Genomic DNA, 27,285 nt, shown 5'->3' on the forward strand with positions numbered 1-27,285 from the left:
AATATGAGAATAAAAACTCAATTCAATAATTCATTGATGGGTATTACATTCAATTTATAAAATAGGTAACAAATTACCTACTAATTAGCCCTAAATAAAGGAGTAAATAATTCAATCCTACAACTATACTATAAGAGATAAAATCTCAACAGAAACCTCTCTCTCTCTCTCTCTCTCTCTCACACACACACACACACACACACACACACACACACTCATAAGTGTGTATATAGATGATTTAATTATAAGATGGAGCAGAGTTGGAAACTGTCGGTTGTAAATAAAATGACATTTTTTTTTTTCCAAAAATTAAGCTACTGAATAAATTATAGGCAATTACAGTGTAGGCCATTTGGCCAAGTACAGCCCATTGAAGGCAACAAAACAGCCCAATAAAATTAGGCCCATGCCAAGGAATAGTCCAAAGCTAAAACTGCCAGCTAAAAACTACATTTAACGACCATTTAGCCGTTAATGGAGGAATTTAGCAAACATTTCGGTGGCTGCCCTAAATGAGAACTGCCGGAAGTAGTTCAGTCCGGCGGCCTTGGAGGAAGACGACAGGAGGAGGGCGAAAGATTCCAATCCATGAGGATGCTTCTGGAGAAGTGACTGTCATGGAGAAATCCCAATTTCAGAATCGAGGAGATTGAGTATTTGATCTTAGCCAGGACAGATCTTTGAGTGTTTTCCTTCCTTTTAAAGATTCTTTCATTCCGTTCTTCCCATGTGTAGAGAGGCAGATCTTCCGAACCAGGTTAGTGGCTGTATTTCTTTTCCATTGAATGCTTGCCCATTGAATTAGTTCCTCCCAATTTGTCAATTGTGTGTAAATTTTGCATTTCCCTTTGAAAAATCTCCAAATTGGAGAGATGAAGCAGCAATTGAAAAATAGGTGGCTGTGTGATTCAGTGGATGAGTGACAAAGTGAGCATATATTGTGGTGCTGAGCCATTGATTTGCAGTCCAGTGTAAGTCTAGATTGTACTGCAAGCCATAAATTGAATTTCATCCTTGGAATGGTGGGAGAGTGCCATACCAGGTTGTGCCATGCCACTGGGGGAGAATGCTGAGAAAGGTAGGATGTCGTGTGTTTGAGGCTGTAGATTCCATTTGGAGAAGCTGTCCAAACCATTTTGTCATTTCTGGATAGGATTGAAGGTGAAAGAAGAGCCAGTTCTGGGATTTCATGGAGGATATGGTTAGGGAATGACCAAGATGATCCCAAAATGAAGAAGCTCACTCTGGAGTTAGTGTTGATACCAGCTTGAATGAGAAAGTTAATACGAAATCTTAAACAAAGTGGACCACTTGGGGCCCAATTGTCCCACCAAAAGTAGGTGTCCTCGCCATTACCAATTGTGTGTCTTAGGAGCTGCCTTGCAGGATGTCTAAGCTGTAAAATCTTTCTCCAGCTCCAAGAGCATGTGTGTGGGATCTTCAGTGTCCAAAAATTCCTTGATTTAATGAGATGTGCTTTACACCAAGCAATCCAAAGCCTTCCATCGTGAACATTGTGAAGGTCCCAAATGAATTTAAGAATACCAGCTTTGTTAGAAAGCTCCAAGTTAGTTATACCAAGCCCCCCTTCAGTTTTAGGTCTGCAAACATTTCCCCAAACTATTTTGGAGCAAATAGTCTTCAATTCTGGTCCAGACCAAAGGAAAGCTCTAAAGATTTGGTTTATAACATTGATGACTACCTTTGGAAGAATGAAAATACTTGACCAATAGATTTGGGTTGACACTAGGACAGTCTTTATAAGTTGGAGTCTACCTGCATATGATTCTTGAAGCCCTGAGAGGGTGTGTGTGGTTGGGGGAAAGGTACTAAGAAGATTTTGGAAGTGATTTACCACTTCAAATTTGATGGAGTCCATATCACTTAACACTTGGCCAGAGTCGGTGGTGAGAGTAATAATTTTCTTCTTGTTTTTTCTGGAGGAGAATGATTTGTGGAAGAATGATGAGTTACAGTCACCAAGTTTTAACCAAGTCATTCTTGACTTTTGCCTCAACATGTCTTCTTGTGAGTTGGCAAGCCTGATGTATTCAGTGGTAAGAGATCTTTCCATCTCTTTTAGGTTTGAATCTGTGGGAGTGTTGTCCAGGTCAAGTTGGCATGAATCAAGCTCCATTTTCACTGCTTGCACTTTTGAATCAATATCAGTGTATTCCTTCTTGCAGTTTGATTTGAGGACTCTCTTCAATAGCTTGAGTTTCTGGACTACTTGGTACATAGAGGTTCCATGGTTGTAGGTAGACCATACTTCATGGACTGAAGAAATGAATTTGGGGTGTGAAGTCCAGGCATTAAAGAACCTGAATGGAATGCATATTTTTGGGATATTAAGTTCCATGGTTACAAGGATGGGGCTGTGATCTGAGATCCCTGGAGGCAAGAAGCTACACTCAGAGATAGGAAATGATGTGTTCCATACTTGATTCACCAAAGCTCTGTCCAGTTTCTTGGCAATGCATGCTGGTCCCACGCTTCTATTACACCAAGAGAAGAGAATTCCATTGTATTTCAGGTCTTCCAACTCAGCTTGTTGAAGACATTCTTTAAAATCAGTCATTGCAGGGCACCACCTCATTGAGCCACCATGTCTTTCATTAGCATGAGGGATGGCATTGAAATCTCCCATCAGGAGCCAAGGTGCGTGAGAGAAGATACCTGCATGATGAACTATGCTCTCCCATAGTGACTGTCTCTTAATTACATTGTTAGCAGCATAAATGAAAGTAGAAAAGAATGAGATGCTGTGTCCTATAATTGAGATAGTGCAGTGTATAGCTTGTCTATCTGAATTTAGGACTGTGAGGTCAATTACATTTGGATTCCACATAATCCAGATTCTGCCCAACTGTGAGAAAATGTAGTTGTGAACAATGTTATGGATTGAATCAATGTTTGAGGGAGATACATTTGTTTCCACAATTGAGACTAGGTCCAGCTTCTTGTCAGAAATTAGCCTCTTGATTTCTGACTGCTTAGAGGGTTGATTTAACTCTCTAATGTTTCAAGTTAGAAAGGAAATCATTGAGGGGTGTGGAGAGATGAACCTCCACGATGTCTGTGGTCTAGTGGTAGACCAGTTGACTTCAAATCTGTATTGCTGCCGGACTTCCTTCTAGCCATTTTTTTCATGGTTCTTGCTGTCATCATGTTTTGATTTGTCATTGCAGGATTAGTGGAGCAATCAGCTTCACTGAGAGAGGAGTTGTAGACAGAATTCAGGTTTTTAGGGTATTCCAGTTTTTGTTTTCTGCATTGTGGGAATGTTGTTGGAGATACAATGTTGTGGCAGTGGTTTCCCACCAAGGGAGAAGGTGAATCATGTGTTTGTTTTGGAGGGGAGGGGTTGGTGTGGTTGAAGTTAAGTTTCTTAGAGCAAAGGGGTGAGTGTGGGGTATGTAAAGCAGGTGAGCCTGCAGGGGATGGGTTAGAGGAGGTCACAAAGGTATTGGGGACTATTGTGGTGGGTGTGGTATTGCTGTTATGATTTGTGGATGATGTTGAAGCAGTGGAAGTAATGGGATCGATTGGGTTATTATCATGTGGTAGGTTGGATAGTATAGAGAATTGGTTAGTTATTTGATTGGTAGTTGGTTCAGGTGGTTTCCCAAGTTGTGGGGAGGCTGTTTGTGATGGTTGTGGTGGTTGTTCAAGCTGTGGTAATACCTGAAATTTCTTCTTTTTTTTTTTCCGGATTGTGACCCATTCAGTGCTTGGTGGGTAGTTTGCAGGGCTATCATCTTTCTGTAAAGTGTAACTGCTATCAGAAGTCACAATACCTTAGTTTTTGCTGTGGGACTTTGATGTAGTTGAGTGGGCAATGAGCTTCAGTGTGGTTGAGATGGTTGCATTTGATGCAAAATTTTGGGAGCCATTGATACTCAATTCTGATTTGTTCAATGCTGCCATCCTCCATTTTCAGGTCTACCTCAGTTTTGAGAGGTTTGGTGAGGTCAAGGTTGATACACAACCTCGCAAATTTCAGCTTGGTCCTTCCTTCAGTTGCTTGATCTGCATAAAGTGGCTCTCCTACAGAGGGGATGTGACTAAAGTGTTTGAAGGAGAGTTCAAATTTGAATTCAAACCTGGACTTCTTGTACTAGATTTGCTGACTTTGCCGAGGGAGGTGGCGGCTGTGGTGGTTGGTGGTGGCTGCAGTGGAGCATGAAGTTGATTTTGTAGCTTGGATTCAGCAAGCTCAATTCTGAGGTCTGAGATGATCTTCTTGAGCCTGTTGTGCATTTCCAAAGCTCTTCCAAGATTCTCATCCTTCCACTCCAGCTGCTCTTGGAGTCTGTCTATTTGATGGGCTGGGGAGCCGTATAAAAGAGGGTTGAAATTCCTTGGTAGGTGAGAGGTAACTGGTGTGGTCTGTTGTTGGGGATGTGTGTGTGTAGATGTATTCTGTGGTTTCTTTAAGAGAGTCTTTGGTGCTGGGGTTTTTGATTTGTTGTAAGGCTTCTGCTGGTGCGTGTTTAATTGTTTGTGATGGGGGGAGTGATTGTTTGTTGAGCTTTTCATGTGGTTTGGGGTAGATGGATGATGATTCACTTGGACGAATGGTGGTTTAAGGTGATTGGCAATGGGATTTGATGTTGATGGAGGTTTCAGTGGATTGCGGGCTTTGGGTTTGTAGAGAGGTTTCTTCATGTTGAGCAAGTACTCAATGACAAGCATACTCTGCTATGTTGTTACATGACAAGAGATGATGTGGTGTTAGATACGTGGGGCTGGTGGGTGTGGTTGTGGTGGGTGGGATTGAGATGGAGGGGAGGTGGCGGTGCTGGGTGTGATCGGGGTCGGAGGAATGGGGTTGCTTTAGGTGGCGGTGGTGGGTGTCATAGGGGTGGGGGAGGTGGCGGTGGAACTTGTTTTAGAGAGAGAGAGAGAGACTGGCGGTGTAGCTTGTTTTAGAGAGAGAGAGAGAGGTTGACTGCAATGGCCGTGGTGGGTTGGCTGATGCTGGAGATGGAGGGGAGGTGGTGGTGGTGGGTGTCATCGGGGTGGGGGGGTGAGATGGAGGGGAGGTGGCGGTGGTGGGTGTGATCGGGTGGGGTTGCTTTAGGTGGCGGTGGTGGGTGTCATTAGAGAAACGAAGTTGCAGTTAGAACTGCTGCTTTGGCAGCTAAGATTTCATGAGTTGGTTTGTCCGTACAATGATTTTGATGTAACTATGTTTTGCAAGTTGTGATACATAGGAACTAGGTAGCAGGCTAGTACGTAGTTGCTTAATTTATAGTACTAAATTGGCACGTTAGTTGAGCTCGAATCCATTTTCCCCATCCACCAATAGTGAATTTCTTGTTCCAATTACTTATGAAGCCACAAAATATCCAAAATAGCAAAAATATGTATATACACCTCCGATGAGAAAATTGAGTACTTTTTTCCTGAATTGAACATTTGACCTTCCACTTGAGATGCTAGAGGAGAGATGACTTAAGTACTGCCTTTATTGAATATTTTTGTTGAAGAGTGGTGGTATTTTAATTCAACAGTAGCAGACACCGACACGACCTATGTGGTGTGCAGTGTGGGCAGCCGCCCCCCTGATTTTTTTATTTTCATTTAGTATCTATAATTTTTGAAAATTTCTGAAAACACCCCTACTCAATATGCTTAAGTATATGTGTTTACTTGATTAGAAGAATCACAAAAGATCTCCTCCTATGTACGGGATGGTCCAATGCACTAAAAGAGGGTAGAGAACATCTCAAACAAAGTGGATTCCACTTCTCGTAGGTGATCTCTACCCTTCTTAATGCACCAATCTGTCCAATACACTATAGCTAGAAGAAATTCGTAAGTTGTATGTCAGAAGATAAAATATTAGGAAAAATGAGAAACTCGAGGCAATTTTCATAATGTAACCTTTTCTTTTAATGAAATTAAAATAAGTGAGGACTACATAGTATTCCCTATTACAACAATACATAGTGTGCACTCAACAATATGAAAACCACCCTAGGAACGAATCAGTTAGGCCTAAACTTTCCCCATTTCAACTTGTCCCTCAAAATCACCACTGCTGCCTGAATCTACTTGTTTCATTTCCACTTTTTTATATCTATACCAAGATGCACACACCAAATAAACACCAAAGTTCATTGTACTTAAACCTGCTAACAACCAATAGAAATAGTTCAACTTATCTCTGTTCAAATTATTGTTAGCCAACCACCCACCGCTCACTCTGTTCACCACCTCCACCATCACAGAGCTTGTGAAGTATCCCAAAGCCAAAGAGCACCATGAAATGGCTGTGCTCAGTGACTTCATGCCTGATGAGCTCTCTGCATAGAAAAATTCTAGCAGCCCAACCAATGTGAACATATCTGCCATTCCAAATATGGCATATTGGAAGCCTAGCCAGAGCACACTTATGGGCAAAGGATCAGCAGAGTCGACCATGTTGTGTCGAATAGCTACAGATTTACGGTGAGTTTCTATAATTCCGCCCACTGCCATGGAAATCACTGAGAGCACCAGTCCCACCCCAATTCGCTGGAGGTACCGAATCCCAGTTGGAATTCCTGTAATTTTCCTTGCTAGGGGGACAAAAAGGCGGTCGTATATTGGGATCAGAATGAACATGAATACTAGGGGAATTACTGGAATGGAGGCGCCGGGCACTAGAAAACCGAGGATGTTTCTGTCCATGGTGGTGCTTTGTTGGATAGTGAAGGTTTGGAGTTGAGCCAAACATGTGTTCATGAAGACAGTGCTCAATATTATTGGGAGCATGCGAACTAAAATTTTTGTTTCTTCAATCTGTGTCACTGTACACAAGTTCCATTGTCCAGTAGTATTCGACGTGGATGCATCATGTTCGCTCCTAACTATTGCTGCGCGATCCAAAAATCTGGCAAAGTAAATTCATGAGTGGTTATATATTACATATTCATTTATAGTTGAACCTGAGAGCTTTTAGATAGAATTAGTACCTGAATTGATCAGTTCTTTGAAGAATCTCAGTTCCCATCCCGGCTTCTTTGTCATGAATCTCATGTAATTCTTCTGCCATCTCCGGTACTGAAAGATTTCGGTTTCTAATGGCAGCCACAAATACCTGAATTTAGGAGAGCACAAAAGTTTTGAGTGCTTTGATACAATCAGTTTCTCATTTTAAAATGGACTTGTTTATGCTTTTTATACCTGTAGAGTACGAACTATTGGGCTTCCTTTAGGCACATTATTGCGGTAAAGTGATTTCCCCATGTATAAGAACAGGATTGCCAGTAGGACAGCTATGGTACAAAGACCAAACCCCCAATCCCAGCCCTGGTTATCGCTTATCCAGACTACGAAAGTCACACCAAATATAGCTCCAAGGGTGATGCTAAGCATCAACCAGTTGAAGAAGCTCGAAAGCATAGTTGCCTCCTTCGGGTCCCTCTGGTCGAATTGGTCAGCTCCCAAGGATGGCAAAGCCGCTTTAATCCCACTAGTCCCGAATGCAACTAGATACAGACCAGTGAAGAGGATTGCAACTTGGCTGCTATCTGCAGCTTCACATTGATTCATTTTGCTTGGAGCAACACCCTTGCAAGGAATGGGCCTAAGCTCCCGGAAGTGTGCTTGTATTGTTAGGATTGCATATCCCTGAAAATCCATTGATAGAAAAAGTTCTTAGATCACATCTACTGAGAAATCACAAGTGTCGTTTTGTTTTGTTTTTTTATTTTTTTATTTTTTTTTATTTTCCTTTTTGTGTTGAACATATTAGTGTTAAACAAAGTACATTGTCATTCAAGTCCTGTCCATTACAAATATCCTAATTTGTGGTACTTTTGTATTTTTACTCTAATTTACTTATAATGTTTTTGCTTTTAATTTATTTATAATGTGTGTTTTTTTTCTTTCTTCTTTATTGCCAAACTACTATTATCTATTTGATTAGTAATTCTTAGGTGCATTGAACTTTGGAGGTTTATTAGACTAACAAAAGCCTAACGGATCTGCATGGTAGGTGTAAATGGCATATTATAATTCTTGAATATGTTCATGATCAGACAGTCTTATACTTTGTGATTAATTTATTAATGAAATAATTGATGTCTTAATAAATTTGCATCTCTCTAAGTCAATGAGTTATGTTTTTCAATTGCAATAGTTGTAGGCCACCTCTCTCCATCTTCTATGAAAACTTTCTCCAAGTTGACAATCACTTTAGTATTTTTTTTTTTTTTTTTGGGGGGGGGGGGGGGGGGGGGGGGGGGTGGTGGGGTCGTACCTGAACTCACATTAAGGCAACTAAATTACTCAACCAAGCCTTTTCCAGGTATTTGGTTAATTATTTCTTAGAATGACAGTGCAGTTGTTTTCACACAGAGACACACAGACAGAGTACAGTGTGAAGAAAAGTGGAAGACCATAAATGAATTATAATTAACATACCACCACTTCTATGCTTCCAAACAGAATACAAGTCTTGAATCTGGACAGGTACGTATCGGAGATGAATCCTCCGAACAATGGTAGTAAAAATGCAGTGCCCAATAAATTTGTGAGCGTGGTGGCCGATTTTGTCAAGCTGAAATTCATGTACCCAGAAAAGTAAGTGACAAGGCTCACCATCATGGCGATAAACGCCATGTTCTCAAGTCCCTCCATTGCTGCATATGAATGAGCAACACCAACAACCATCAGAAACCAATTACCTCATTAGATCAATGTACATTTATTGTAAATGTAACACACATAAGACTGGTCATTCATTAGAAACCTATATAGTTTTAGTTTAGAATTTAGTAGAATATATACTTACCATAGACAAAGAGAGAAGCTCTAGTTCCTCCTAGCTTTGGTGGTTGCTTAGGTTGCATTTCAACATCTCTGCAAATGCCCTGGTTATTACATAGTCACACAAGAAACTAGTTAGCCAAATATGGTAATGATAATGGTAATGTTAAAGTACTTCCAAGAAATTAAAAGAGTAATATAAAGCATCAAATGTATCATATATAGAGTGATATATATATATATATACTGAAGAAAGGTGGAATTGATGACTGAACTTAGGCCATGTGTATCAGTGTATGCAAATTTTTATGTGATATATATATGTGTGTGTGTGTGTACATGATTTGCATGGTACCATTTTTGTTTGGAAAACTTAATTTCTTCTGTGACCCAAGAGGAGAAATGGAACGATGATATGAAGTTAATGACACAATGTGGGGATTAGAATTCTATGTGTTAGTTTATATAGCAACTGATGATATAATTTCCCACATATATAAACAGCCAAAGAATAGTCGAAGGAATCAAATGACATTTATATGTTTGGAAAAACATTGTGGGTTAGTAGGTTCTTTTTGTTTCTTATATGATTGAAACACGTCTCTCTCTCTTTGTTTCTTAATCATGATTCAAACATCTCTCTATCTCTCATATTCGTATACAACAGACACATATTCGACGGCTGTGTTTTGACTTTATTAGCTGACTTAATTATAATATCGAGCAGATGGAGTTGGAAACCGTCGGTTGTATATAAAATGACATCATTTGGTTTGCAGGTTTGTGATACATTGGAACTAGCACTAGCAGGCCAGCAGTTGTTTAATTGATACTAAATTGGGACGATAAGAAGCACCAATGCGAACACCGGACAATATGACACATTGACATTTCAAATTTTATAATAGTAGGACACGGATATCGCATGAACACGGTTAATATCAATATAAATTTTTATTTGTATATCTGTTTAAAAATTCTATGGTAAAGTTACATAAGTTAGAATGCATCTCTATTTCCTTAGGAATTCATTCAAGATATGAAAAGCCGAAAGGTACCCTTGAACCACTTCGAAGGCATTCTCCCACTCATTACGTACTCATGTCATTCAGTGTCGAAACACACTAGCACCCACTTGAGGGCATTCCCTCATCAACTTTTCGCACCACCAAATGCAAGAAAGGTTACATTTAGGCCAATAGGCACTTTTCGTTTTCCTACATCATTCACGATGTAAAAAATGGTTTTCACGATGCTAAGCAAGCATACCGGTCACTTCTTTTCACACCATAATGATGCGAAAGCATTCAAATTGGGGGAAAAAAAGGTGTTATCGTCTACATTCGAATTAAGCCAATATGGGCTAACAGCCTAACACCACTAAATGTCACCTAGTAAAATCCAGTCATTTGATATCCAATCGAACTTTGCCAGTATGTCTAAAGTACCGTGAAACCTTAGGGATCCACTTAGAAAGGCAACCGTAGAGCGACTTTGGGCCTCTAGTCACCAAAACCACAAAAATTGGTAAAAACTCATGATTTTGCTATTTCTCACTATCCAACCATCAGATCGCAAAATCGACTTCGCCATTGCATTCGTGAGGTCAAAAGACCCTAAATCATAATTTTTCCTACTCTCAGAATTGCACCGTTTAATTGAAGATTTGTTGTACCAACACGAACCCGGAGGTCCGAACCATTACCCGGGTCTATACTCGAACCTGAGAACAACCAAGGGCGAAATGGTCACTATAAATCTTACTATGTACTAGGAGTCTAGAAGTCAAAATGAGGTCATACTAGCCACTTCTAACCACACCGGTTCATGGAAGAGGGATTACAACAAAGTTGGTTTCATTCAGAGACCATAAGGTTGATAAGGGTAAAATAGTCATTTTAAGTCATTAAATATGGAATGTGAGCTGTATCATTAGAAAGATGATACAAAAACGTGCAATTTGGACTCAAGAATGACCCAGTTTGGGTTAAAAACGAAGAAGTTAAGATCTTCTGAAGTTTGGGTAAAAATGAGGGTAACGAATAGTACATTGCTTGAGCACTGTTTTATGGTGCTCGAACGCTGATCATCTATGCTCGAGCACAATCTCAAAAATTTCAATGTCTTAAGCACCAGAGGCCATTAAATGGTTCCCGAACCCCCCCTGTCCCCCAATTGGTCATAAACCTACTTCGAAATGCTCATGGATGAAGTATAGCAGCATATGACCACGTACGTAAATAAATCTACATAAACTCAACATTTGAAGTCTTATAACCTACTAATTCTTTGAAAAATATACTTCTTTCATAACTAGTCACATTTGTTCGTGTACAAAAACAATAACGAGCTTAGAATGTACATGCCCAAAAAGGTAGTAAGATAACCAAAATAATAAGATTACAACGCCTTCGTAGTAGGCTACAAAATGTTTACAAGTCTATCGTCAAACTTTACAAAATTATATAGAGTCATTACAAGACAGTTCAAAAATCCACGAGTCCGACATTATGCTTGGGGAAGGGCTTCCTATACTATCTCTTTCCCATGTCCTGAAAATATTAAATAGAGGAATGAGCACAACGACTCAGTAGAGATTGCTTAAGTGGCATTTCCTCAAGTAAAGTAAGCAATGACATGATTTACGTAACAAAAAATAGAGATGAGATAATAGGATCATGCTAAGGGTGTGCAACATCATTTAATCATTAATTGGTCACCATTATTAACTAGAGTATGCAATGCATGAGATGCACTATGCAACTCACAAACCACACACACCCCCTCACATATCGATACACCCACACCAAAAATGTACTAACTAGCCAGATCATGGGTACTTCCCTCGGTCCTTAGGGAGAATTTGCTATCGTCCCTAACGGAAGGGTATCTCCCAACCATCATTTGGGGTTCGAGTCGCTAAAATTACTCACGGGTACCTCTCGTGTCCCTATTAACTAGCTAGCACCATCGACAAAAGGGTACCTCCCCAAGGCCAGGTTTGAGAAAACCTTTCCTTAAAACTTTTCAAATTCACATTTTCACCTCTTCAGATTTCCACACACATGTCCCTACGCACCCACACCATAATATCCATGGAATGCCAATAATGACATGAGAATGGATGTGCTATACATGAACAATTCTACATATCATCATAATTTCACAACTTATAAGGCAAAGTGAGTTTACAATAACCATAAATTTGTGGGTGCAACATCATGTAGGCAATACTATAAACAATTGGCATGTTAGCATAATAATATCATCACCAATTTGGCATCAATTAGTCGTGGGATTCAATACATAGCAAATTGATATAATGTCAACAATTTATACACAAAGTGAGCATATAGTCAAATAAAATCCACCAATTAAGCAAGAACTCAAGCATACACCAAACCCTAAAATCAATTTTTATAATTAACATCAAATTAGCATGCTATTCAAGGGAAAAAATATGGCACTAATTACAAAACTAAAGGAATATGGAACTTAAACAACCTGTAATGTCCAGGATTTTTCTGAATTTTTCTATTATTTTTATTTCGTGCCTCATTTTGCGTGCCATGCGGGCCTCGAGGGTCGATTAAGTCATTTTTTTGAGTCGAGAGTTTTAGTAATGTATTTTTAATTATTTTAATTCACTTAGAAGTGACGGGATTTTTTTTTTTTTAGAATTTTTCTAAAGTTGGGACAATTTTTGGACTCGGGAACTCCTCCCGCTTTTTTCATTTGCATTGAAAGGCATTATAGACATTTCTCATGAATATGCATATACATTAGGAAGATATTTTGGGGATAAGTATGACATTGCAATAAAAGGGCAAGGACATTTGGGTAACTTAACTTAAAGTGGGAATTGACCAAAACATGACAAGTGCCATATTATAGGCTAAGTGTGCATTGCAAGACAATTGCCAAAGCCCTCCTTTTTCCTTCCATTCAGCCAACCCATTATCTCTCTCTATCTTTTCTCTTTTCTCTCTCTATATCTCTAGAACTATACACATCTATTCCTTTATGGTTTCAAGCTTGGATTTGAGGAGGTTAGAGTGAGATTTTGATGGAGCCATAGAAGGCAAAGTGGAAGAGCTTGGAGAGGGCTACCATTTGACACCATTGCAAAGGCTAGAGGGATTTCGAAAATTAGGGTTGCTAAGGGCTTGTTTGTCTAGCACAATTTGAGGTAGGGATTTCCTAATGTCTTGAACTTTGCCTTTCTTTGAGTTAAATTGCCTTATTCTTCCACTAAGTTCATGATGAATTATATACTATGATTGTATTGTTAGTTGGATGACAATGGTGTAGTGACATGAATTAAGCATGCTTATATATGATGAATATGGTGCCATTTTATGCTCAATCCTAAATGCTAGCATGAATTGTGATGAAGTGAGTTATATGAGGAGCATGTTTGTGTTTACATTATAGGGTAATACCATGTTTTTAGTTGGTTTGCTATATCATACCTTGCATGTAATTGTATGGCGGAAAATGCTATGATTATATTCAATTTCTAAAAGATGCAATGTTTATGGCATTATTACTATATAGATGATAATGTGGTTTAATTAATGGGATTGATGCATGTACATGACATGGCGGGAAAGAGAAATGAGAAAGGTTATGAAATGAAATTTTCATAAAAAGAACTGGATTTCGCGAGTCCGGTACTAATCTTGACCTAGAGGGAGTGTGTGCCGATTTAGGACGCATAAAGTTTATTACCAGGCTCCAAATGGTCGTCGGTTTAGAAGCCAGGGATAGCTAATCAATCTCGCCTTGGTAAAGTCGGTTAGCTGTTTTCGGTATGAGTCAGGGTCGGTAGAGACCAAGTTTGGGAGCATTGTGCATTACATTGCATTCTATACGCATTTGTATTAAAATGTATTAATGCCATTGATGAGAATGATATTCGTGATGTAAATATGATGAAACCCCAATGTAAGATCCCAGTCCTCTTTTATCCCTATTATGTGTTATGTGGCTCAAGGGAGTCCAAAGTTAACGCCTTAGGTGACTTCTATTGAGGCTCCGTGCTCACTCCTTCCATGAACACTTTTGAGGTCACGACAAGGATGTGGTTGACAAAGGAACTTCCCAAGGGTAAATGACGCTGATAAAATCACTTTTTGTAGTATTTTTGTAACCAATGCTTAGTTATAACTATTCTTTTGTTAAGCGTTGTAATAAAGACCTTAAGGGTCTAAACTTGTAACTTGTTCTTTTTGAATATTATTTGTATAATTTGGGCATGAAAGTCATGAAGATGATAACTATATTCATACTTTGAAGTTTTAAGATGATATGAACTTTAATGATGTATTTTGAATCATTATAGTGTATGAATGTTATTTTGGGAGTGGATCCATGCTTTTATAGTTGCTTTGGGACATATTTTAAGTTATATGAAGGTATTAATTGCCATAATTTCAATGTAGGAACAATTAAGGCTTTTTTGGAGGTCAATGACCATTTTTAGGGTTCAACTCGATCAATCGAGTCCACACTCAATCGATCGAGCCTCATATACTTAAAAAAATTTGAGAAAACTCAAATTTCATGCTCTTTGCCCCATCGTTTGAGCTTGAGCTCGATCAATCGATTTAGGCTCAATCCATCGAGCACCCTTACCTATTCACTGGTTGTTAACCCAAACTTCGAACGGCCATAACTCCCTCATTTCAAACCCAAATTAGGTCGTTCTTGAGTCTAAACTAACCGGATCGAAGTCAAATTTCCAATGATGTCAATCTAATCCTTAAATTACAATCACACTGAGAGTTATATATATTTTAGTGAAGAGGTGTCGAAGAATCCTTCAAATCGAGAGTGAGAAAGTGTGGAAGACTATACCTATGGCCATTGGGAACTTATGGAATGGACTTAATTGGCCAATGTAATGTTAAAAAGCCTCATTTAAATACCTATAGTCAACTCTTCCCTATATTTGCCTTGAAATCATCGTTTTGCCCTTGTGTGCCCTCGGGTTTGGGTAGGGACCCAGATAGTGATTTGGATATTCGGGTTTGAGTTGTTATAGATTTGGTATCAGAGCGAAGGTTCGAAAACCCTTAAGATGATAAGTAGTGACTTACCTAGATGGGGTAAATGGTTGACTTGCATTGACTATATGTTTTACGGTGTGAGAAGTATGCTAACTTGCTATGTGTTAATTTGTTGATGTATGTTGATTACATGGTCATGTATATGAAAGTTTATGTGATTTAAGCATGTATACTAAATGATTCAATGTTGGGAGTCGTATTATGCATGTTAAATGTTTAAGTGTTATCATTATTGTCGAGTGAGCGCGTGAGGAAGTCGTTTCGGGTGGATTATATATTGTTGCTGTATTTGAGTCATTTTCTTATTCTTATAGCGTTATGCCATCGCGGAGGGATACCGGAGAAAGTTCTAGCTCCAATCCGATGGAGCAAGTTGAGGAAGATATGTTCTTGTATGATTTGGTCCCACCTAAAGGGGGACAAGCTAGGAGGAATATTGAACCGCCTATTCAAGTAGGCGAGGACCAAGTTAGGAAAACCCTAACTACGGCCATACATGAGGTTCTTCGAGCTACAGTGGTGTCTTCTTCATAAGTTGTTCCGCAACCGGCACCACCACCAAAAAAGAGTGAGTCGAAGAAGACTCTTGATTTCATTTATAGGTTCGTAAAGTTGATGCCAAATTTGTTTAAGGGCGGTCCGAATCCGCTCGTGGCGGATAACATCGTTGATAAGGTGGAAAAACATCTCAATGCTATGGAGCTATCGTCGGATAGGTTGAAGATTGTGTTGGCAACTTACAATTTCACGGGAAATGCGAAGATTTGGTGGAAAACCTTTTCTCACACGCATGATGTGAACACCATGACTTATGACGTGTTTTTGAAGCTCTACTATGAGAAATACTTTCCAACACCAAAGAAAAGGGAGTTGAGGACAGAGTTTGTTAACCTTAAGTAAGGGAACATGACAGTTACAGAATACGTGAACAAATTCACATCTCTTTCAACTTTTGCACCGGGAATAACTAATGATGAAGAAGAGAAGGCTTTGAAATTTGTGGGTTGTCTTGACTTTACCATTAGGCCAGCAGTGGCCACTGCAAAGTTGATAGAGTATGCAAGGGCAGTGAGGAAGGCCTTAGTGGTTGAGGCAAAGAGCAAGGACAAATGGGCCATACGGGAGTCTTATAGACATGGCAGAAGTATGGGTGCTACTTCTGAAAATTAGTAAACGAAGAAGCACAAGAACAAGCCATCAGGGTTTTAGGGACAGCAGGTTGCTAGATCTACAACGGTAGCTATAACTTCTATAGGGTTTTCTAGACTGGAGGCCATATGTTTTGTGATACCCCTCGATTCTAGAGCCACGGGTGATCAAGTCCAAGCACAGATCTGAAGGACATCAAACAATTAATATATAATTAAGCACAGAATACAAATCGAATTAATAAGAAATAAATAATAAAGCAGAAAAAATTCTAATTAAAAATCCACAAAATAAAAATGTTATAATCCATTAATCCAACACCTCCAAAGTAACTCCATTAATTTAACAACTCGGGAATCCCTCAAGTGGACCCCTAATAAAATCCCAAACTAGAAAGGAAAAACTGTAATCAAAATCCAAAGCTAAATAAAGAAGTAGTCCTACGTAATGAATGTCTGTATCTGCTCTGCACGACCAAGCTCTAACCCTGAAACTGACGAGCACCTGAAATATAGAGTGGGTCAGGCCCACATGCAAGTCCTATTCTACTACGATCCATACAGAAACCCGATACGCAGATACATCCTAGATAGCTCAACAATATCTAGAGTAATCCATATATGTATAAGTACACACTATAGGACGCTCGCTAGTCCAATAGGTCTGTCTCAGCTTGAGTAGAGATACCATGCAAATTGCACATAATGTGGTCATGTGTACCTAGACCTACCAGGGAACAACACCTATGTCCAGTTATACATCCTAGACGATATACGCACACTAACCATGGTCTTGAGACTCAAGCTCATACCATGACACCATAGCATAAATATATATAAAGTCCATATATTCCTAATACAAAATATCATCAATCTGGTATATTAGCTTGATATATGTATAACAATCCATCCAGTAGGTCAGGCAATTATTTTATTGACATGACTCTAACGTGAGTAGGACTTAACCTTTATGGTTAATCCTTACTTCCATCCAGAATAGGTAAGACTTAGTGTTTGAACTAATCCATCCCTAGTATGCCACCATCCCATACCGGTGCATACAATCCTCCAAATAGCATAGTTAATAAAACAACACTATATATTCATCAACCATTCTCCAAAATATGCATTAATATAAGTTAATACATGTATAAAGATCTTACGCATTCATTATAGTACCTAAAAATCATGTTCCAACTATTTAAATGGCTAAAGTAAATTTAGGCATCTAAATCCTCCAAACAGTTCATTACTTAATGCGGTTAATAACAAATTAAACCCAATTTTAATCCAACCAAAGCACAATAAATTTCAAGTAGTTCACTGTAATTATAACTCTGTTTTAATACGATTAAACAATACAAAATCATATATATAATAATCTCCAAGCTCCAATATGTAAGTTGTTTAACAACCAAAGTGCGACATGTAGGACTTTTCCCTAATTTCACATTGTCCGTTCCCTAATCCATTTATGAATTATTATTTCCCTATATGTTTACAGGTTTATAACAATCATAAACAACATTCCAAGCAGTTTAAACGAATTAGAATTACCCTGCACAGTCCAAACAACACCCTAAAACCATCTGTATGCAAAACTGGGCGAGAGCAGGCTCTCACAAATTGAGAGCTTGCTCCTTTATCATGAGAGCCAGCTCCTAAACTTAGGGAGCCTGCTCTTTGCAGCATGGAGCCGGCTCCATGCCCCTTGGAGCAGGCTCCATTGATGAGGGAGTTGGCTCCCTCATTTTGGGAGCCTACTGATGAGCTTTGAAAAGTGCGCATTTAAACCCGTTAAGCTTAAGCATTCTAGTACCATTATCTATCTTACTTTGCCGTTTTAGACTTATTACGTGTTATTTATATTTTCAGGCACTAATCCCAAAATTGAGCTAACTCAGCCAAATAAAAGCTTAATTGAAGCAATCCTGAGATAAACCAAAGGAGGGAGCAAAATGGAGAAAGCAATGAACAAAAAGGAATCAAAGTTGTGCAGCTGAAAAGTTCGATCGATCCAACTTAGAGTTCGATCGATCGAACATCTATGATCGATCACAGTACTTCTTGATAGATCCAACCTTGGCCTTTGCTGAAATTCCAAGTTCGATCGATCCAACATCACCTTCGATCGATCGAACCCTATTTTGTCCTATTCAAATGATTGATCTTATCCACAGCTGTACGCCTACCAACCACTTTTGTCCTTTTCCCCATAAATATCTTCGAAATATCTCAGCCTTGTCCTTATTCGGAGGAGTCAGACCACTTCGATCGATCCAAGATGTAGTTTGATCGATCGAACCCATCTTCGATCGATCCAAGTTAAGGTTCGATCGATCGAACTTCCTCCAGCGAGAAAAAGTTAAAGTCCAGCTCATTTATTCCGTCCTTCACCCAATCATTGGAGAATATGCCTTGCACGACCACAGCTCATCATAGGGTGTATTTAACCTACCTATATAAGGAATATGATACACTTTTTGGAGAGGAGTCTAGAGTCTCTTGTCACACATTGAAAATCATCTTGGAGGCTATTCTTGGAGAGGAAGAAGGGAGGAAGCTAGAGCAACCATTGGAGGAGATCTTCACCAACAAGGAGCAGCCATGGAGTTAGCCCTTGAGGGTTGGATCATCACTACCATGAGTGGCTAGACATCTTCTTGGGGCTAGAGTTAGCCCCAAGCCTGCTTTCTATACTCTAATCTTGTGTATTATTGAGGGATTAGTGTTGTATGATACATCTTGATATTCATGTATATATAAATCTTGATTATTTCATGGTTTGTATGGTTTAATGCTTCCAATTGACTATTCTATGCTACCTATATGTCTATGTATGCTAAAGTAGGATATTCATGTGCTTATCTCTAGATTTAGTGTTTTTGATGCATGTCTATGTGTATTGATGCTATAGATCTAGAGATTATCAAGATGATGTGCTTAATGAATGCTATTTTGGTTCATTTGATGGTTTATGCCTATTATTGATGGTTTGTGCCTCTCCCCTAGTCTAGATAGCTTTATTTTCATGCTAGTAGTGTAGATTTAGTGTAGTGGTAGTATAATGTTAGATGGAAGGACAATCTATTCTTGATGTTTGATGTTCCATGCTTGTGAGTCCAAATGGCATATTCCTCTAATATTGTGTTGTATGTGGATTATGAGCTTAATGAAGGATTAATGACTTGTTTTGATCTATTGTGCTATCCCCATGTTGTCTAGACAATATATGCTCTATTGCTTAGATATATTGTGCTCTTCACATGATGTTTAGACAATACTTGCTTGATTTGTCATCCTTGCCAATTGAATCAACCTAATGCACACACACCCATATCATATTGCAACACATCCATTACCCTCAATTGATCACTTGTTAGTAGTATAGAAAAGTATTGCTTGGTGGTGATCTCTATACCCCAAGACCTCTCTCTCTCTTGTTTACCTTATATTATTTTATTTAGTTGAATTCAATTTAGCTTAATCAACCAACCAACCAATTGTGTGATCACTCGACCTACTAACCCTAATTACCATAGTTCACAATTCGATACACCATCAAATCCCTTGGGACGATCCCTACTCGCCCTATCTATATTTTATATAGAGAAAGGTAGTAGTGGCTTTTTATAAATGTAAAACTTGGCCACCTCCTAAACACACACAACTCTCAAGCTTTGTTGGTTGTGGCGACTCCATCAAGGAAACCGACAACAAGTTTTTGGCGCCATTGCCGGGGATTTTAAATTGGCAACGTCGAATTGTGAAATTCAATTAGGATTAGTACTCTTTTAATCGTGTCTTTACTTTCTTTTTATTTTCTGTTTTTGATTACTTATTAAGTTTGTTCTTCATTAACAAGGTGCATTGAGCAAGGAGCTAGCAAAGAACTTCCAAGCTAAGGAGCAAAGCAAAGCAAAGGAAAAATGCTTAAAATGAAGAGTTGCTAAAAATTTTTTTGCTAAGCTAAGCTTTTAAATTTGGAGTTGAAGTGCTAAAGGACTATTGTGAGACCTTCTTACTCAATCTCCTTAGTTAAATCGGGGGCCCACGTGGAGGCATTTATTTGACATACATTGCATTTGAAAATTGTGGTTGTGAAGTTTAATTGCATTGTTGAGAAAGTTGCTTATTCGTGTTGCATTGTGCATGCATGGTCGTCGTTCATTGAGACCTACTCTTGTCCCTCTTGATTTGCATTTAGAATCCACTATTAGGAATCCAAGGGGAAGAGGAAGTTCACATAGAACCAATCTACCAATGGATGCTCTCAATGATGATCATGTTGAAGACCTTGGTCACATAGACCAACAAGGCATCCTTCACCCTAATGTGCAAAATGATAATATGCAAGTTCTATTAGGCATGCCTAGGCCATACATTCATCAACCTCAATAACAACAAGGCCAAATTCCAATGGGAATTCCAAGGCCAATGTATGCACCACAACCCCCCATCATTAATCAAGCTCAATATAACCAAGGTGTCCATGTTGCACCTCAAGTTGCTAATCCACCACTCGCATTGAGAGATCACTATGTGCCTAATGAGTATAATGCACCCACATGCATTCAATTGCCACCATTTAGAGCACACCATTATGAGATTAAAGCACAAACTATCCAAATGCTACCTAACTTTCATGGACTTCCTAGTGAAGAACCTTATAAGCATTTGGATGAGTTTCTTGAAGTTTGTTCTACCGTTCGATACACGGACATGCCGGAAGAAGTTTTAAGGCTGAAACTTTTTCCATTCACCCTTAAAGATAAGGCGAAGTATTGGTTCAACAACCTTAGGCCTTTTTCTATAACTTCTTGGGCAGAAATGCAACAAGAATTTTTGAAAAAGTACTATCCGGTTTCGAAGACCAATGCTATGAGAACCGCAATTAGGGAATTCACACATGGGGAGGGAGAAACTTTCCACGAGGCATGGGAACGCTTCAATGAATTGCTTAGGAAATGTCCTCACCATTACATGCCTAAATGGCAATTGGTCCAATTCTTCTTTGAAAGCATATCAGACAATTATAAAGGCATGGTTGATGCTTCAATGGGAGGTTCTTATATAGACCGGCAAGAGGAAAACGTGTGGCGTCTTTATGAAAGCATGAGTGAAAACTCTTTGCATAGAACATTGTCATCTAGGAATGGTAGAAATTCTCAAGGTAGGAAGAGTGTTGGCTTACATTAAGTTGACCACTCAAATGATATAACTGCCGAGATGAAGTCTTTATCTCAAAAGTTTGATCAATTGATCAATCAAAACTTGGCGAATCAAGTGTCTTCCTTTCCTAATCATTCTCCTAGAGCTCAAAATGAATCATGTATGACTTGTTCTAGTGTTCTTCATTCTATTTCTAGTTGTCCTCATGGACAAATTCAAAATGAACCCATTGAGCAAGTTAATGCAACATTTATGAACCAAGGGAACAATCCTTATGGTAACCATTACAATCCCGGTTGGAGGAATCATCCTAATTTTTCTTGGAAAAACCAAGGGGAGGTCTCAAATTCTTCCCAAGGCGGTTTTCAAGAGAAATACATTCCACCTCCACTTCAAAACCAAGGATCCCAATGTTCAAAACCATATAACTCACAAGGAAATCAATTTGTTAATTCTCATTTTCCTCACCAATCATATTCTCAAGGAAATTCTAGAGGTTCCGCTTTTGAGGAAAAGGTTTTAAATGCTTTGGGCACTCTAGAAGCAAATACTCAAGTATTGCATTCTCATTCTTAATCAATTGCCAAGCTAGAAACCCAAGTAGGGCAAATAGCTGAAACACTTAATGCTAGAGAGAAGGGAAAGATGCACGTGAATGCCCCAATCAAACAACAATGTGTTGTAGAAACCAAATCCTCATTGGAAGGGCATAATGTTGAGCATGTCAATGCGGTAACAACCTTGAGAAGTGGTAGGGTAGTAGACAATCAAGTTAGAATGCCTAATGAAGAGAGTGAACCGGTACAACCTCAAGTTGTCACCCGTCCCGTTCCACACACTATTCCTCCTTCATTGCATGTGCATGATCTTGAGAATGAGAAGCCCTCAAATTGTGAGTTGAAAGATGATTTCCAAAGAGATTCATTGAAAATAGTGTTGAAAAATGTGTTTGAGAAAAGTTCTTTGAAAAATGTTATTCATGATTCTTCTTTGAAAAGTGATTTGAAATCCAATGAATCGAACAAGTCCAATGCTGAAAAAACTTTGAAAGAAAATGCTGAAAGAGTTTTTGAAAAAGCTCCATTTCCGGACGCCTTGAAAGGGTCCATTTCAAAAGAAATGCAAAAGACCAAGAACAATGAGATAATGGATATGTTTAGGCAAGTCACAGTTAATCTTCCACTTTTGGATGCAATTAAGCAAATTTCGGCTTATGCCAAATTCTTAAAAGACTTATGCACCCAAAAGCGGAAGAACAAGAGCCAAACATCAAAAAAGGTGGTCTTAACCGAACAAGTGAGTTCCATTCTACAACACAACACTTTGCCAAAGTTTAAGGACCCCGGTGCACCTACAACATCTTGTGTCATTGGTGAACATGTCATCAACCGGGCACTTCTTGACTTAGGGGCTAGTGTTAACCTTCTTCCCTATTCGGTTTATGTCAAATTGGGCCTAAGTGAATTGAAACCGACGTCGGTGGTTTTACAACTTGCCGACCGATCCATTAAGAAGCCTAGGGGGATAATTGAGGATGTATTGATTAAGATTGATAAGTTCTTCTTCCCGGTTGACTTTGTCATCATTGACACGGAACCGGTGCCCAATCCAAAGAACCAAATTCCGGTTATCCTTGGCCGTCCTTTCTTGGCAACCTCAAATGCCAACATAAATTGTAGGACGGGGATAATGAAGATTTCTTTTGGGCACATGAGAGTGAAGTTGAACATCTTTAACCCCACACCCAATCCATTTGACAAATATGAAGAAGAGGTTAATGTGGTAGAGGAATATCATGATCTTGCTTGTGAAAGAAATGAGCTTTTGTGCATGAACAATGTTTCAAAGCCTTCATCTTCATCTTCAGCATTGCATGCCAGAAAAGTGATTTCGAACTCTTGTTGTGAAAGGGCGTGGAAGCCCAAGGAAGGTTTTGACAAAGAACTCAAGACGTCTTTTGAGTTTACCCCAACAAGTTCTTCTAAGAACCATTTGTTGGGAGTGACTCGAAACATCTCTCATCCCAAAAAGGAGGGGATGCATTGCAAGATCTTTGATCCGGGCTGAAAGAGCCCAAGGTCTTGCTAGAGACGTTAAAGACTAGCACCGAAATTCGTAGGATGTCAAAACCCTATTCCTCCCTCATTTCTATCTTGCATTTTGATTCTTGCGAAGTCTAGATACTGTTTTTGTGGTTCATATAAATTGGAAGGAACTGAGTAAGGGATTGCATGAGCATTCAAGTCATTTTGAGCATTTAGGCATAATTTCGATCGATGCAAGTTTTGGTTCGATCAATCGAACTTTGGTTCGATCGATCCAACTATGGACTCGATCGATCCAGCTCTCATTTTGCACCCAACACTTAGAAAAATTTTGGACCTGCATCCAAACTCCAAAATGCATGCTCTCGGGATCTCCAAATTTTTAAAAGTTCGATCGATCGTAAACCATTTCGATCGATCGAACTACCTTTCGATCGATCCAACATGTGGTTCGATCGATCATGAGTCCCAACACTTAGAAAAATTTTGGACCTGCATCCAAACTCCTAAACGCATGCTCTCGGGATCTCCAAATTTTCAAAAGTTCGATCGATGGTAAACCATTTCGATCGATCGAACTACCTTTCGATCGATCCAATATGTGGTTCGATCGATCATGAGTCCCAACACTTAGAAAAATTTTGGACCTGCATCCAAATTCCAAAATGCATGCTCTCGGGACTTTTCAAAATTTTTCATGATTCGATCGATCGAATTCCAAGTTCGATCGATCCAAGGTTCCAACACATATCAACTCTTGAACCCTTAAACTTGTACATTCTTTATCCTCTTCGATCGATCGAAATCTTTCTTCGATCGATCGAAATTTGCATCTCATTAATTTAATTCCCTTTGATTTTTCAAAATTTATTCTAAAAAAAAAAAAAAAAAAAAAAAATTGCCATTAAGAGTGGAGACCTAAGTTCGATCGATCGAACTCCATCTTCGATCGATCGAACTCTGCATATCGTGTTTTTAAAAATATAACCGAGTTGGATCGATCACTTTAGATCGATCCAACTTCAAAAGGAAACCAAACCCTAGTCTCCCTCTTCTCTCAATCTCATCTCAATCCGGCCAACCTCCATTCCAATCATCTTCCCCATCTCCGGCGAGCCAATTCCGGCAAGGTAGAGCCTTATTTTCACCGCAGCTTCGCACCCTCTCTCTCATCTCATCCCTCTCGGTTTTGAGGTAAATCACGAGCCATTTCTTGATTTAAAAGTTTAATCAATGCATGATTCATGATTTTCTATATTGATTTATGTTGTATGTGTATTAATCATCCATTTTGAAGCATCAATTTCATGATTATGGTATACATATTCACACATGCATTCGGCCGAACCAAATTGGGGATTTTTTATTTGATTTGGCATTTGGGGAGTGTTTGGGTGTTGAGGATGGGATGTTTGGTGTGTAGATGGGCCCACAAACACGTTTATGTGGGCCCCGTGCTCTAGATCTCACAGATCTACGACTTTTCAGATTCGGCATTCGCACAGTTCGATTGATCGAACTTGTTCTTCGATCGATCGAAGTAGTGAACTTCATTTCACTATCTTCGATCGATCCAATCTTGTGCACTTTCATACTTCGATCGATCCAAGTGTTGGATTGATCCAATTCACTTCGATCGATCCAACTTTTGAACATTTTTCACTTCGATCGATCGAAATTTTCTGTGATCGATCAAACTTAAAGTTCGATCAATCGAACTTTCACAGATTATACATACACACTCCATTCATCTTGTGTCGTCTTCATGCTATCTTTATATGCACAATGCCTGTGATATTCCATATTGGATGCATTTCATACCTATATTACTTAGCATGATTCACATATCATCATCATCATAGATTCATGTCATCCGTATTTTGTCTATCTTATTTGACATACATGTTTCTATTATGCACTTAAATTCTTATATATCTGGCACTGACTTATATTGAAATTTTCTTGTTTTGCAGATCATGCCTCCGCGGTACAAGAGTACAGCCAGGAGATCTTCGGGGCCACAGCGACCCCGCAGACATATACGGCCCAGGATAGAGATGGTTGCCGAGCCATCTCATGTTCAGGCGGAGCCCGCACAGGCTACTCCCCCTCAGTTCCCATCCCACGAGGCTGAAGAGGGAGCTGACCACATGCCATCTACATCTCAGGCTCCTCCAGCCTTCACACCATCACCTTCTCCTGTGCGCCATCAGGCAGATGCAGCCGCCATGCCATCACCGCAGCCACCTCTACTGGCTCAGCGCCGTGACCAGTTGCTGCCGAGATATGCAGCTATGACCGTGGCTCAGGAGTCATACTTCGATACTGAGTACTTCTCCGAGTCTATCCTGACCCGGTCTGGCTATCAAGATATCATGCAGCGGGGCCTCTCAGCCATCTTTGCCCCAGTCACCGGCCTTGTATACCCGCGACTGGTGCGGTTATTCTTTCAGCATCTCCGGCCCTCGCCACGATCTACCGCAGAGATGATCACTACACTGGACGGCCACGAGATTGTCATCACAGTTGACACTCTGGCCCGTGTTTGCCGGTGCCCACACCGGTGTCCACCTGAGCTTGCAGAGACATACCCGAGGCTGCATAGGCCTTCATTTTCTGACATGGCTGTCTCCTTGACAGGCCATCATGCCGGTGGTCAGACATTCGCCACCAGGACCTTCTTGCCTGACGACCTCTGATTCATTGACACAGTTCTTTTCCAGAACATTTACATGGCGGGCCACAAGATCCAGAGGCGTCATGACTACTTGACAGCTCTTTACGCTTTTTACACGGGCTGCTGGGTATCTATCCCAGTCCTCATCTGGAGCGTGATGAGGTTACTGTATGATTCTTTCATTTCCAGGAAGGACCCTAAGCGGTCCAAGGTCCTGCCCTTCGGACACCTCATCACGCATATCCTTCTTGACCAGCGCTACAGAGTGCCCCCAGATGAGGAGCCCCTCACACGGTCCAGCTTCTATAGGAGGAGCGACTGGAATAAGAGCTACAATGCTCTTATTCGGAGTCTTCAGGAGCCAGCTGTAGAGGCAGCAGCTGAACTAGAGGAGGAGGAGGCAGCCCAGGCACAGCCGGCACCTCCAGCAGCAGCAGATATAGCAGCGGATGACGCACCAGTCGGTCCGGCTACCGATCGCATGGACATTGACCTGGAGCGACCTGCGGAGGAGTATGCCGATGCTGCAGATGATGCTGATGCCGATGATACCAGTGATCGAGCCGCTGCTCAGGAGCGAGTTCGGGAGTCTTCTTCAGAGGCATCTCTGCCTGAGTCTCCAGTTCCCACTCCCGGATTCGGAGCACGCTTGCAGACACTGGAGGAGGACGTAGCAGCCATGCGAGCAGACATCACTGCCCACCGAGCTGAGTTCACCTCTTTCAGGGCGGATGTCATGGCTTGCCAGCCGACTCCCTACACCTGCATCCGCACCTGCACCTGCACCTCCAGCCACTATAGATCTTCACGATCAGGCCTCCTGAGACTCCACTTCCAGTTGTTTTATGCTTTCATTTCTTTTATTCTGGATCTGTATTATACTGTCACTGTTACTGTATTATACTTTGCGGTCGGTCTGTCGGCTTTATTATTTTATTGATGTACCTGCACTTTATATTCTCTATATATTGCTTTTTGATTATGGATATCTCTTAGTATCTCATATTTGTATGTTTGACTCCATCAGGTACACCACAGTGACTTTAGTGAGAGAGTGCTGCCTAATTTTTCAGGACCACTCTTACACCTCTCTCTCTATTCTCTATTTATCCCATCTTACACTTGCATGTCCACTGTGCACTGATTATCCTATCTTGTTATCTAATGAGTTTATCCGAGTGCAAACTTTTCAGGACCATAGTTTATCCCAAGTTTGGGGGGGCCATGCCACCCACTTTGGATACTTCTATCCCGATCATTCATGTCTAAAGCACTGGTATACTCTTTCCTTTATTCTCTTCACACATTGAGGACAATGTGCAGTTTAAGTTTGGGGGTATTGGTGTATATTTCAGTGTTACTTTAAAATTTAAATTTTGAGCATGTCTTGTGTATTTGAGGGATATTTCTAT

At 40.0% G+C, this 27,285-nt stretch overlaps 2 protein-coding genes and 1 non-coding gene across 4 annotated transcripts; 1 reads left to right on the forward strand and 2 right to left on the reverse strand.

The window, feature by feature from the left end:
• The first annotated feature begins 415 nt into the window (after positions 1–415).
• LOC132279242 (uncharacterized) lies at positions 416–26,864 on the forward strand. Of its 2 annotated transcripts, none has more exons than XR_009471270.1 (2): positions 416–757; positions 9,540–9,823. XR_009471270.1 is itself a non-coding variant. In XM_059781174.1 (2 exons), exons 1-2 carry the CDS (start codon positions 728–730, stop codon positions 25,893–25,895), a joined length of 756 nt encoding a protein of 251 aa, XP_059637157.1. In that variant the 5' UTR covers positions 416–727; the 3' UTR covers positions 25,896–26,864. The 2 variants fall into 2 exon arrangements, 1 of the variants encoding a protein (XP_059637157.1); XM_059781174.1 differs by lacking the exon at positions 9,540–9,823 and adding an exon at positions 25,170–26,864.
• LOC132279634 (protein NRT1/ PTR FAMILY 4.5-like) lies at positions 6,004–8,631 on the reverse strand. Its single transcript, XM_059781659.1, has 4 exons — positions 8,416–8,631; positions 7,174–7,620; positions 6,963–7,087; positions 6,004–6,880 (listed from the first exon to the last, which is right to left on the reverse strand). Exons 1-4 carry the CDS (start codon positions 8,629–8,631, stop codon positions 6,004–6,006), a joined length of 1,665 nt encoding a protein of 554 aa, XP_059637642.1.
• Positions 20,856–20,964, reverse strand: LOC132280445 (small nucleolar RNA R71). The gene has a single exon (XR_009471576.1). It is a non-coding gene; the product is annotated as a small nucleolar RNA R71 (small nucleolar RNA).
• Positions 26,865–27,285: the final 421 nt, after the last annotated feature.

The sequence above is a fragment of the Cornus florida genome, unplaced genomic scaffold (assembly GCF_030987335.1).
Source record: "Cornus florida cultivar Cherokee Brave unplaced genomic scaffold, ASM3098733v1 CherokeeBrave_3.0.0_Hap2_Chr10, whole genome shotgun sequence".
Classification (NCBI taxonomy): domain Eukaryota; kingdom Viridiplantae; phylum Streptophyta; class Magnoliopsida; order Cornales; family Cornaceae; genus Cornus; species Cornus florida.

Coding starts and splice junctions, on each gene's coding strand:
- LOC132279634 (XM_059781659.1), bottom strand. CDS start 8,631: ATGGAGGGACTTGAGAACATGGCGTTTATCGCCATGATGGTGAGCCTT. Junction 7,621..8,415: donor TTGGAAGCATAGAAGTGGTG/GTATGTTAATTA, acceptor ATGGATTTTCAG/GGATATGCAATCCTAACAAT. Junction 7,088..7,173: donor CAATAGTTCGTACTCTACAG/GTATAAAAAGCA, acceptor TCCTAAATTCAG/GTATTTGTGGCTGCCATTAG.
- LOC132279242 (XM_059781174.1), top strand. CDS start 728: ATGTGTAGAGAGGCAGATCTTCCGAACCAG. Junction 758..25,169: donor AGGCAGATCTTCCGAACCAG/GTTAGTGGCTGT, acceptor CTTGTTTTGCAG/ATCATGCCTCCGCGGTACAA.